At 45.8% G+C, this 13,360-nt stretch overlaps 2 protein-coding genes across 2 annotated transcripts; both read left to right on the top strand.

The window, feature by feature from the left end:
* The first annotated feature begins 3,574 nt into the window (after positions 1-3,574).
* Positions 3,575-5,137, top strand: LOC138820085 (PRAME family member 8-like). The gene has a single exon (XM_070011731.1). The coding sequence runs from the start codon at positions 3,575-3,577 to the stop codon at positions 5,135-5,137; it is 1,563 nt and encodes a 520-aa protein (XP_069867832.1).
* Positions 5,138-11,479: 6,342 nt separating this feature from the next.
* LOC138820084 (PRAME family member 12-like) lies at positions 11,480-12,967 on the top strand. The gene has a single exon (XM_070011729.1). The coding sequence runs from the start codon at positions 11,480-11,482 to the stop codon at positions 12,965-12,967; it is 1,488 nt and encodes a 495-aa protein (XP_069867830.1).
* The last annotated feature ends 393 nt before the right edge of the window (positions 12,968-13,360 follow it).

The raw sequence follows: 13,360 nt of genomic DNA, 5'->3' as shown, positions 1-13,360 counted from the left end.
GTCTCACATTTGTAAAGCAAGCTACTCAGGAGGCTGAGCTCTGAGGATCGTGGTCCAAAGCCAGCCAGGGCAGGAACGTCCATGAGACTCTTATCTCCAATGAACCAGCAAAGAGCTGGAAGTGGATTGCTAGCCTGGAGCCTGGAGCCCAACAGCATTTAAGTCTTGTTTTTATGCCCCAGGACCACAAACACACACACACACACACACACACACACACACACACACACACACACACACCAGAAGTGTGGCAAACACCACACAGGAGAAAGTAGTCCCCCCGTCCCCATGCCCCCCACCAATCATCTATGGTCAGGGGTCAGCAGTTACAGAGCCATGGGACGCAGAGACAGCCATTCTCAGAGCTGTACATTTCTGCTCTTATGCTATCTCTGCTTTGGGCCCCACTAACTGACAAATGATGACCCATCGGCCCTAACATCTCTGAATAAATGAACACTGACAATCTAAAAGCACCCCCCACCCCCAGTGCTACCCAAGCAGCTAAAAGCCTTTGGTACTTTTCTACCATCTCTATTGTATTAGTTGCTCCGCCACCATCCTCGAGGCAAAAGAAGGTAAAAGGTCTCAGTGATGCTCACAGACTATTATTACGAAGGGGAGTTCTTTCCCCACTCAGGCACTTTGCTCAGCTCCACTACGTAACCTACCTGCTACTTGCATTTACTTTTTGTTCCTCAGTCCTTTTCCCTTCTTAATTTCCATCCTCAATAGGTAGTAGCACCAAACATTGGTTTATCTAATAGAGCAGGGTTTGCCAGCTGGAAGGGGTCACACACCGATAACAGCTTGATTCCTCAGCACCTTCACTACCAGTTCCCTGGATGGGTGCTCAGATATTCACAGGCTGTGTGTTGTGTAGCATTTTTAGAGTTTGTTTTGGTTTTTGGCTCTGGGCCTGTACTGAGAGCTGAACTCAGTAAGAAGTCTTTCTGAGGCCCCATTTCACTGATGATGGTTAGATATTAAGTAATCATACCTTTCTGTTTGTACATTTTCGTAGGTGTGGGACCTGGCTGTTGTGTGTACATCTGGGTGGGCAGGAAGCGAATGTCACTTGTAGAAGAGCAAATGATGTGTGGCCTCCATTCTCAAGGAAAGTTAGGTCAACTCTGAACTGGCTTTACATCCTGAGATTTGTCGTCCCAAATACATTGGGATGTCTTTTGGCATTTGGTTTTGAATTCTTTCTCTAGCTTTTCCACAGAATTTGACCTTCGTATGTTTGAGGTTGGTCAGGGGTTTGTTTCCTTGTTTGTTTTGTTGTGTTCTGTTGTGCTAGCTGTGGGGCTTGAACGCAGGGCCTAGGTGCTGTCCCTGAGCTTTCCTGATCTTATGCTGAAGCCCCAGGCCTACTTCTGGCTCTTTTGGAGCCAGAGGTCCTCCAAAGCTGGCTTTGAACTGTGATCCTCAGATCTCAGATATCTGGAGTAGCTAGGATTCTAGGCAAAAACAGCACTTTCATTACATGGTTTTGAAAAATGAGCTCTATTTATGATTGATTGATACAGTAAATTATAGATAGTAAGGGATTGTCCCACATCTCAGAGGGTTGCTTATAACCATCAAGGAAAAGAATATTGTTTTCCAGTTCTTTTCAGGCCAGATACTCCAAGTCCTGAGGGTGTGTGCACAGGACACACACTGGGTACCTTCAGTCTCCATGATTTAGAGAATTTTTCATGATGGCTTTTGATGTTAAGCTCTAATTTTATTCCAATTTGATCTGAGAGAATGCAGGAGATAATTTCAACATTTCTGAATTTGCACAGATTTTCTTTAGAACCTAAAATATAACGCATTTTGTAAATTGCATGTGCTTCTGAATAGAATGTGTATTCTGACGCTGCTGGGTGAGATACTCTATAGACATCTGTGAAGTCTAATTGGTCAATGAAGTTCTTTAGTTCTGAGTTTTCTCTGATTAATTTTTGCTGGGTTGATCTATTGAGAGATGACTTGATGTATTAAACTCACCAACAATCTGTTCACTTGTAACCACATGTGTTTTAGGGTAAAAAGTATCAGTTTGATGAGATTACATGCTCCAGCATTTGGCGTATAGATGATTAGAATTGTTATGTCCTGGGCTGGGAAGGTGGCTCAGTGGTAGAGTGCTTGCCTTGCATGTATGAGGCCCTGGGCTTGAGTCCTCAGCACCACATAAGCAAAAAGAGAAAAGTCCGAAGTGGCGCTGTGGCTCAAGTGATAGAGCACTAGCCTTGAGCTGAAGAGCTGAGGGACAGCGCCCAGGCCCAGGGTTTAGGCCCCACAACCAGACCCAAAAAAAGAAAAAGAATTGTTATGTCCTCCTGTAGGAGAGATCCATTTATTAATATGTCACGTCCTTCTTAGTGTCCTCTCATAATTTTAATTTGAAGTCTATTTTTCTATCCGCTAGTGGTTTTGCTGTTCTGGCCTGTTTATGGGGCTCTTTGCTTGATAGATTTTATTCCAGCCTTTCACATTCAGAATGTTTGCTTCCTTGGGCAATGTGTGCTTTTTGGTGACAGAAGATAGGTGGATCTTGCTTTAGGATCCGGTTAGTCAATCTATGTCATTTAATTAGGAGTTAAGTCTGTGAATATTGACAGGACTGAGAAGTGTTTGGTAATTTCTGCCATTTATCTATCTTCTTTGGGGCCACGATTGTCTTTTCATACTGTATTTATATGGTCCTCTAGTAAACAGCTTTTTCTCTGCCAGTATCAAGCCTCTTATTTATAATAAACTCCCCAGAAAAGTGAGTAGTAATGTTGTGGCTCAAGTAGATCAGCACTACCTGACAATATGGAGGTAAGGGACAGCACCCAGGCTCAGAGTTAAAGTTCTAGGATGGACACAAGAAGAAACACAGAAGTAAGAAAGGAAGGAGGGAAGGAGGAAGGAAGGAATGAAGAAAGGAAGGAAGGATGGAGGGAGGGAAGAAGGGAAGGAAGGGAGAGGAGGAAGGAAGGAAGGAAGGAAGAAAGAAAGAAAGAAAGAAAGAAAGAAAGAAAGAAAGAAAGAAAGAAAGAAAGAAAGAAAGAAAGAAAGAAAGAAAGAAGGAAAGAAAGAAAGAAAGAAAGAAAGGAAGGAAGAAAAAGGAAGGAAGGGAAGGAGGGAAGGAGGGAGGGAGAGATGGAAGGAGGGAGGGAGGGACGAAAAGAAAGGAGAGGAGAGGAGAGGAGAGGAGAAAGGGAGAGAGAGAGGGAGGGAGGGAAAGAAATCCAGAGAACAATTTCCTGATGTCTTGTGGAGGTTATAACTTCGGGTAACTTCTCTCCTTGCATGCTTTGCAGTGGAACATCTGTGGAAATGTCTGGAGGGATTAAGGAATAGCAGTGGAGGTCATTTTGGTAAAGTGTGATTTACATTTCAAAGAGAAGCTGGGCTGTGTGGGATGGGACTTTAATCCTATCATTTTTTTGTTAAAATCAACGTTTGAATTAATCTCAAGTGAAACACCCAACCAAGGTGTGCTGGGTGTGACGCAGAAATCCCATCAGAAGCTGCTCTCTGATTGGCAGGAATGCATGGTGAGGCTGGGGTTGGGCTTTAAAGATGCCTAGAGATGGAGAACAGAAGTAGAGTTCTGAATCCTGCAGTCAGTGCCTGGCCCTGCTGGGACTCAGAGAGCCCTGCACACCTGGCCCACATCTGGTCCATCAAGATGAGCATTGGAGCCCCACCCTCCCTCCAGCATCTGGCCATGCAGAGTCTGCTGAGCAACCAGGCCCTGGCCATCTCTGCCCTGGAAGATCTGCCTCTGCTGCTGTTCCCTTCGCTCTTCATGGAGGTGTATTGTGGAGCCCACACAGAGGTGCTGAAGGCCCTGGTGCAGGCCTGGCCCTTCCCCTGCCTCCCCCTGGGGGACCTGGCCGAGTCTCCAGACCTGGAGACCTTCAAGGCTGTCTTGGATGGGCTCGATCTGCTACTGGCCAAGAAGGAGCGCCCCAGTTGGTGGAAACTGCAAGTCCTCGACCTGCGGAATGAGCACCCCAATATCTGGATACAGGGCTACCCTTCAATGGCCCGACTAACTTGTCCGGATGTCCTGACTGACAAGCCAAGAGAGAGCCACTGCTCAGGGATGACTGAAGAGCAGCCCTTGACCATAGCCATGGACCTGACCATCAGAGGTTACATCGAGAATGATCTCCAAGCCCACCTGCTCCAGTGGGCCAGCGAGAGGAAAGAACAAGTCCATTTGTGTTCAAGGCAGCTGCAGATTCTTACTAGCTCCATCTCTGAAATCCAGAAGGCTCTGCGTATGGTGAGGCTGGACTCCACCCAGGAACTGGTGGTGAGTGAATTCTGGCTTCAAAGGTCCTTGAGAATGTTTACTCCTTACGTGGGCCAGATGAAGAACCTTCGCAGCCTCACGTGCTCCAGCATGTGTGGTGACTTCTTCACTCAATCCCAGTATTCCTGGGAGATTGGGGAGCAGCTGGGCCAGTTGCAGCATCTTCAGGAGCTTCACATTCACGACGTGTTCATCTTAAATGTAAATGTGCCCGCCGTCCTCAGGAGCCTGAGGCCTTTGAAGGCCTTGTCTCTGAGCGCCTGTGTGCTGCAGGAGGCCGACCTGAGGTTTCTGTTCCAGTGTCCTTGTACCAGGCAGCTCCAGCACCTGCGTTTGAGAACTTTGCTAATACGAAATGCTGAGCTCCTGAGAGCCCTCCTGGGGCAAGTGGCCAGCACCCTGGAGACCCTGGCCTTGGAGGAGTGTTACATCACTGATGCCCAGCTCTCGGCCATCCTGCCCACCCTGAGCCAGTGCTCCCAGCTCCGCTTCTTCAGTTCCTATGGAAACCACATCTCCCTGGCCACCCTGCAGAACCTCCTGAGCCACACTGCCAAGATGGGCCATTTGAGAAGGGGGCTCTACCCTGCCCCTCTGGAGAGCTACAGCCCTGAAGTTTGGTTTGAAAGGAACTTTGACCCTGAGAGATTTGCTGAGGTTGGGGCTGCCTTGGTGCAGACATTGAGAGATGTGGGAACAAATCAGAAGGTCCAGATCTGCACCAATTTCTGTCACTGCCAGAACAGGTGCCAAATCTATAGTCTGACCCTCGATGGTTCCTGGGCGGTCACAAAGGAGGGTCTTCCTGGCTTTCCTGCTCTGCCTATGTAAGTCAAGTGCCTCTCTTCCCTGGAATCTTTCTCAGCCTCAGAAATGAAAACAGGGACAGAAAGGCAGTCTGCAGAGGACACAAAATCTGAAGTTCAGTATTGGTGGGAAAGACTGGCCATCTGGCCTCAGCTTTGCAGTTCAATCATAGCTCCAGAGCCTTAGGAGTTTTGGAGTGTTTCCGGTGAGGGGGGTAATATGTGTCCTGTGCACATACCATCAGGAATCTGGAGTCAATTCAGCCTGGAAAAAGTGGAACACAATCTTGTTTTTCTTAATGGTTGTAAGCAAACTCGTATCATGTGACAATCTCTTACTATCCATAATTTACTGTATCAATCAATCAAAAATAAAAAGATCAGAAAAACATGAGTAGAAAGAGATCATTTTGCGGCACCATAGAATGAGAGTATTGTTTGTGGCTAGATTCCTAGTTACTCAGCAAGTCTGAGATCTGTGGATCACAGTTCAGAGCCAGCCTGGGCAGGAAAGTCCATGAGACTCTCAACTCTAGTGACCTTCAAATAACCTAGAGATGGAGCTGTGGCTCAAGTAGTAGAGTGCTGGCATTGAGCACAAAATCTCAGGGTTAGCACAAATTTGCCAGAACTGGCAAAAACAAACACATCAACCTAAACAAAACTCAATCACACATAGATCAATTTCTGGAGAAAATGTATGAGAGAAAATTAAACATCCAATACCAAATGACATCCTATTAAATCCAAGAGAACTTTCTACTTCTCCAACATATTTGGCAATGAGAATTTTTTGTAATTAATGCTGTAGTGGTTGAGATTTGATCAAATGGGCCTTAAAAATGCAAACCATGGTCCCTTTGAACTTCTATAAGAAATACTAACTTTGTGCCCACCCAGGCACACCAGGCAACAAATCCAAAACAAAAACCAAGAAAATGTGCTCACACCAGGGTCCAGCATCTCTGGCCTCTAATTCTATTCATGAGTTTGATATCTGAGGATCTCAGGTAAAAGCCAGCCAGGAAGCAAAATATTTGAGAGTATTATCTCCAAGAGACTCCCCACAAAATTTCTAGGATTCCTAGAATCCTAGGCACTCAAGAAGTGTGATCTGAAGGTCACAGTTCAAACCCAAGGTGGGCTCTAAATTGGTGAGGGTTTTAGATTCAATAATTAGTGTTGTGGCTTAAGTGGTAGAGCACTGGCCTTGACATAAAACAGTTCAGGTACAGCCAAAGGCCCTGAGTTCACATGGCAGATTAGCACAAAATAAAAAAAGAAAAGAAGAAAAAAATGAATGGGAAGAATGCAGCTGAGGAGGAGAGAGAAAGGAAAAAAGGAAGAGGGGAAGGAGGAAAAGAGGGAATGAGGGTAAGGGAGGGAGGGAGAGAGAGAAGGAAAGAACAGTAAAAATAGATTTTCCAGGTATCTAAGTTGGACTGGCTGCTATTGTTGGGTCCTTTGTAAGCTCAGGGCATTGGGTCATCCTTGGAAATGACTTGAGGATTTAGGGTACATGGGTGTAGAACTTTTGTATTCAGTTTGTCATACATTTTAAAGAGAAGTCAGGCAGTGTTGGTTTTGCGGGGTACATGTGTCCTGTGCATACACCAAAGTAATCTAGTGTGAGTTCAGCCTGGAAAGAACTGGAACAGGATCTTGTTTTTCTAAACCCCAAAATTCCAGGGCAGTCCCTGACTGTCAACAATTTACTGTAGAAATGAGCCAGTCATATTTATTTTAAAATGAAAGAGAGGAAAAGAGAAAGTGCAAAGACATCATTTCTCAGCACCATAGAATGAGAGTATTATTCTTTTCTCCAATCTTAGCTACTCAGCAAGTCTCAGATCTGAGGATAACAGTTCAGTGCTAGTTTGGGCAGGAAAGTCCTTAAGTCTCTCATCTCTGATGAACCTCCAGAAAAGCCAGAAGTGGAGCTGTGGCTCAAGAAGTAGAGTCCTGGCTTGGAGCAGGAAAGCTCATGGACAGCTCCCAGGCCACAAGTTCAAGCACCACAGCTAGAACAATATAACACAATAAAACAAACAATAGAAACTACATGATCTACATCAAACATACATAGATCAAGTTTGGGAGAAAAGTTTGGAAAAAATTAAAAACTTAATGCCAAATACATCCCATGAAAGCAAGAGAACTCTTTCTGCTTCAACAGTATATTTGGAATGACAAATCTCAGTACTAAAGCCAGTTCAGATTTGATCAAAGACACCCTTAGAATACAAGCCATACTTCATTTGCTCATCAACTTCACAATAAAATTTCAAAAATTTACAGAAAAGAGACTCATAGAATTTTCTGGCTTCCTGCTGTGAACTGCCATCCTCTGATCTCAGCCTGTTGACTAGTAGAGTTTAAAGCAGGAGTCACAGAATCCCAGTGTGAACCTTTCAGTAAGTATGTGTGTGTCCCTGGGTGAGCAGGAGGTCAATATTTCTTTGAGTTTCTTTCTGGTAAATTTTTGAAATTTTATGGTGGAGTTGATGAATGGAGGGATTATAGTTGCATGATTAAGACAGAGAAGTCTGTGAGACTTTATCTCCATTAAACCACCAAAACCTTGACACTAGAGTTGTTGCTCATGTGTTTAATCACTAGCTTTGGGGGAAAAAAGCTAAAGGACAATACCCAGGCCCCACACATACAAACATATGGCACACACACACACACACACACACACACACACACACACACACACACACACACACACACACACACAAAGACAAAATCTAAATACCTAAAGATCATCAGGGAAATGGGGCTCAGAGAACTTGCTTACTGAGTTCAAATCCCAGTACTGGCACAAATCAAAAACCAAAATTAACTCTAAAAGAAGTTACATAATGACCAGCACAATTTATTCTGTCAATCAATCCATAAACTTACTTTCAAAAGAAAGAAAAGAATAGGTAGAAGGATAGTATTTCTCCGCACCAAAGTGTAAAGGTTTCTGAAGAATAGGTAGAAGGATATTATTTCTCCGCACCAAAGTGTAAAGGTTTCTGAGGCTAGATAGCCACATGGTTCAGGCAGAAGGGAGTTCACTTGGGAGAGGCCATCTTCTGGCCTGCAGGATATATTGGTGTGTAGAGAGCCAACATATTCTGGGGAGATTAATTATATATGAGAGAGTAGGAGGAGTGTTGCTGCAACCAATGTGGAAGTGACCTCAGAGCCTGGGGCTAATGTTTGGCAACTTGTAGCGAGAGCATGATGTACTAGTTAAGAATAACCACTCAGAAACTAGGGCTAGACTGGAGCAGGCAAAGATCCGGTGGGAGGCCTTGATCATTCCTGTAACTGGTCTAGCTAGAAGCTTGGATTACAGATGTCAGGACTATAGTGTACAGACAGGAGACTGACTGTAAACACAAATAGCAGGTAATAAGGTCAAGAATAACTCCCTGAGCCACACAGCGAGGCTGGGCCATTTGAGATGAGGGCTCTATTCTGCCCCTCTGAAGAGCTACCTTTGAGGGGCTTGGTGGCTAGGGAACATCAACCCTGAGAGATTTGCCCAGGTTTGGGCTGGTTTAGTCCAGGCATTGAGTGGCATGGAGATATCCCAGAAGGTCCAGATCTGTATCAATTTCTGTTATTAACAAAACAAATGCCACTTCTACCGCTTGGGCCCAGATGTTTCCTGTGTGGTCACAGAGGAGGTCTTGCTGGCCTTTCTACTCTGCCAGTGTAGTAGGGTGCTTCTCTCCTGGAATCTCTTCTTGTCATCAGAAATGAAAGCCTGGACAGAAGTGCATTCTCTAGGGGGCACAAACTCCATAGATCAGCACAGGTGGAAAAAACAGGGTGTCTTGTTCTTAGCTTATCAGTTCAATTGTAGCTCTGGAACTCCAGGAGTTTCTGAGTGCCCAGGGGGTACATATGTTCTCTGCACCCAGCATCAGGAATCTGCAGTGAATGCATCCTGGAAACAACTAGAACACAATCTTGTTTTTCTTTTTTGTTTTTTTCTTTTTTGGTCAGTCGTGGGGCCTGAACTCTGGGCTTGAGTGCTATCCCTCAGCTCTTCAGCTCAAGGCGAGTGCTCTACTGCTTGAGCCACAGTGCCACTTCTGGTTTTCTAGTAGTTTATTGGAGATAAGAGTCTCGGACTTTTCTTGCCCGGGCTGGTTTGACCCATGATCCTTAGATCTCAGCCTCCTGAGTAGCGAGGATTACAGGCATGAGCCACCGGCGCCCAGATGATTTTGTTTTTTTAATGGTTTTAAGTAAGCAAAGCTCTCCATTGTGGGACAATGTGTATAATTAATATGTAGAGTTTACTGTGTCAGACAATGAAAAATAAAAAGAATGGAAAACCATGAGTAGAAAGATGTTATTTCTTGTCACCAAAGAGAGTATTGCTTGTGGCTAGAATCTTTGCTACTCAGCAATTCTGAGAACTGAGGATCACATTGAAAAATCAGGCTGGGGAGGAGAGTTCTTGAGACTATCATCTGTGGTAAACCTCCAAATAACCTGGAAGTTGAGCTGTGGCTCTAGTAGTGTACTGCTGACATGGAGCACAAAAGTTCAGGGACAGCCCTGGTGACAAAGCTGGCACAAACAAACAAGCCTATGAACAAGGACAAACAGATATAGATCATGTTCTGTGGGAAAGTTACAGGGTAAATTTCAACATCAAATACCATATGGCCTCCGTTGAGGGCAAGAGAACCCTTTCCACATCTCACACCTTTTGGAGTAAGTATTCTTAGTAGTTTACACCATAGTGATTGAGATATGATCAAATTTGCCTCGAGAATACAGGCCACACTTCATTTGCTCTTCTACTGGAAATATTCAATTCCTGTCCACCCAGAAACACCAAAAATTTAAAAAAAAATGAAAGAAAGATTCACACTGGCATCTGGTAGATGCTGCCTGTAATTCTACTAGCCAAAGGCTAAGATCAGAGGATGGCAGTTAGAAGCTAGTCTAGCAGGAAAATCGGAGACTCTTTCTTTTAAATTATTAAATTATTTTCTTAAGTTGAGGTACAGGACTACAGTTTCATGATTCAAGTAATGACTACGTTTCTTCTTGTACAGTGCCACCCCATCCTGCATTCCTTTCCAAATGACATCCCACTAAAGCCAAGAGAATTCTTTCTCTTTCTCCAATATTTGGGGATGAGAATTTTCCGTACTTAAAGCTGTGCTGGTTGAGATTTGGTCACATGTGTCTGAAGCATGCAGATGACAGTTCCTTCGCACTTCTATATGAAGAATTCACTTTGTGCTCACCTAGACACATGTCTCTTGCTTTTAATTTGATTCCGGAGACTGAGATCTGAGGATGTCAGTTAGAAACCAGCCAGGCAGGAATGCATGTGAGAATATTATCACCAAGAAACTTCTCACAAAAATTCTAGGATTCCTAGAATCCTGACTACTCAAGAAGTCTGAGATCTGAGGGTCACAGTTCACACACACACTGGGCCAGTAACAGGTGAGACATTTTTGGTTGTTTTTTTGGGGGGTCCGGTTGTGGGGCCTGAACTCTGGGCCTGGGCGCTGTACTAAGCTCTTCAGCTCAAGGCTAGCGCTCTATCGCTTGAGCCACAGCACCACTTCTGGCTTTTTTCTTTTTGCTTATGTGGTGCTGAGGAATCCAACCCAGGGCCTCATGCACACAAGGCAAATGTTCTACCAACAAGCCACCTTCCCAGCCCAGTGAGACGTTTTTGGATTCAGGATTTCTGTTGTGGCTCAAGTGGTAGAGCACTGTCCTTGACTTAAAGTAACACATAAGCAGCCCCTAGGCCCTGGGTTTAAGTCCCAGTCCAGCACAAGATTTAAAAAAGGAAAAGGCAGCCAGGAAAGAAAGAAGGGAGGGAGGGAGAAAGGAAGGAAGGAAAGTAGAAAGGAAAGCAGGGAGGGAGGGGGGAAGGGAAGAAGGAAGGAAAGGAAAAGAAAATTTCTTAGAGATATGTTGGTGGATGCTATAACATTGGGCTGGCTAATATTCTTGGAATCATTACAGCCTCAGGATAGTGAAATATCTGTGAATGTTTCTCAATGGATTAACATGTAAGTGTGGGAAATGCTTGTTTGACTGTGTTATAAATTTTAAATGGAAGCCTCACCAACCCGGTCACACCTATAATCCTATCAGTCTGCTTAGAACCAATGCTTCAATTAATCCAGCAGACTGGGTGTGAAGGGCGTGTCTGAGAAATCCCATCAGAGGCTGCTCTCTGATTGGTAGATATGTAAGGGCGAGTGTGGGTTTTAGTTATAAAGATGCCCAGAGACCAGAGGAGAGCAACAGAATCCTGGGGCCTGCAATCAGTGTCCAGCAGAGAGCCTGCACTGCTGGCTCAAATCTGGTGCACATCCCATCCATGAAGATGAGCCGCAGGACCCCACCCTCGCTCCAGCAGCTGGCCATGCAGAGTCTGCTGAGCAACCAGGTTCTGGCCATCGCTGCCCTGGAGGATCTACCGGTGTTGCTGTTCCCTTCGCTGTTCGAGGAGGTCTATGCCAGGGCCCAAACAGAGATGCTGAAGGCCCTGGTGCAGGCCTGGCCCTTCTCCTGCCTCCCCCTGGGGGACCTGGCAGAGTCTCCAGACCTGGAAATCTTCAACACTGTCCTGGATGGGCTTGATCTGCTACTTGCCAAGAAGGAGCGCCCCAGTCGGTGGAAACTGCAAGTCCTCGACCTGCGGAATGATCACCCCAACATCTGGATACAGGGCTACCCTTCAATGGCCCGAATCTCTTATCCAGATGTCCTGAATAACAGGCCAACAGAGAGCAGTAGTTTGTTGATAACTGAAGAGCAGCCCTTGATTATACACAAGAACCTGACCATCAAAGATGGCTCCCAGAATGCTCTCCAAGCCTACCTGCTCCAGTGGGCCAGGGAGAAGCAAGAAAGAGTCCAACTGTGCTCGAGGAAGCTGCAGATTCATTCCAATTCCATCTACATAATCCAGAAGGCTCTCCTTGCAGTGCAGCTGGACTCCATCCAGGAGCTAAAGGTAAATAAATTCTGGCATCGAGAAACCATGAAAAAATTTGCTCCTTACCTGAGCCAGATGAAGAACCTTCGCATCCTCAAATTCTCCAGGATGAGTGCCAACTTCAACACTTCCAGACACAAGAATTTCTCATATTCCTGCAAATACGCTGTACATCTGGGACAGCTGCAGCATCTGCAGGAGCTGTATGTGCACAAAGTCTTCTTCCTTTATGGACAGCTGCCCACCATCCTCAGGAACCTCACCCTTTTGAAGACCTTGTCTCTGAGTTCGTGTCCACTGAAGGAGGCTGACTTGTGGTTCCTGTCCCAGTGTCCCTGCTCCAGGCAGCTCAAGCACCTGCGTCTGAGGAGTTTGCCCCTGGACAACTTCAGTCCTGAGCCCCTGAGAGCTCTACTGGAGCAGGCGGCCGGCACCCTGGAAACCCTGGCCCTGGAGGACTGTGCCATCATGGATCCCCAGCTCTTGGGCATGCTGCCTGCCCTGATCCAGGGCTCCCAGCTCCGCGTCTTCAGTTTCTATGGAAACCACATCTCCATGTCTGCCGTGCAGAGCCTTCTGAGCCATACGGCCAGGCTGCCTCATTTGAGACGAGGGCTCTACCCTGCCCCTCTGGAGAGCTACCCCCCTCAAGGCTGTAGGGTTGGGAACTTTGACTCTCAGAGATTTGCCCAGGTTCAGGCTAAGTTGGCACAGGCATTGAGAGACATGGGGACTACTCAGAAGGTCCAGATCTGTACCAATTTCTCTCATCGTCACAAAACATGCCAATTCTATACCCTGGGGCCCGAAGGCAACTGGGTGGTCACCATGGAGCGTCTTCCTGGCCTTTCTGCTCTGCCTCTGTAGTCAGGTGCGTCCCTCCTGGGCTCTCTTCTGAGCACTCAGAAATGAAAGTTGGAGTCTGGAATTGGGTCTTAGTGGTAGAGTGCTTGCCTAGTATGCATGAAGCCCTGAGTTCATTTCCTCAGTCCCACTCAGAAAAAGCAAGAAGTGATGCTGTTTTTCAAGTTGCAGAGTACTAGCCTTGAGCAGAAGTAGCTCATGGATAGTGCCCTTGTCCTCAGACCAACTCCCAAGACTGGCAAAATAAAAATAAAAAAGAAATGAAGGCTTTGGTGTAAAAGCACTCTCCAGAGGGGCATAGACCCCAATAAGTCAGTGTGGGTGGAAGAGAGAGACCTGTTTCTGAGCTTTTCTTTTCAATCGTAGCTATGTTACTCCCGGAGATGCTGAGCACTT

This window comes from Dipodomys merriami, unplaced genomic scaffold (assembly GCF_024711535.1).
Source record: "Dipodomys merriami isolate MVZ:Mamm:240054 unplaced genomic scaffold, mDipMer1.0.p SCAF_84, whole genome shotgun sequence".
Classification (NCBI taxonomy): Eukaryota; Metazoa; Chordata; class Mammalia; order Rodentia; family Heteromyidae; genus Dipodomys; species Dipodomys merriami.
The sequence above is the reverse complement of the archived record's forward strand: the minus strand, read 5'-3'. Positions and strand labels throughout refer to the sequence as shown.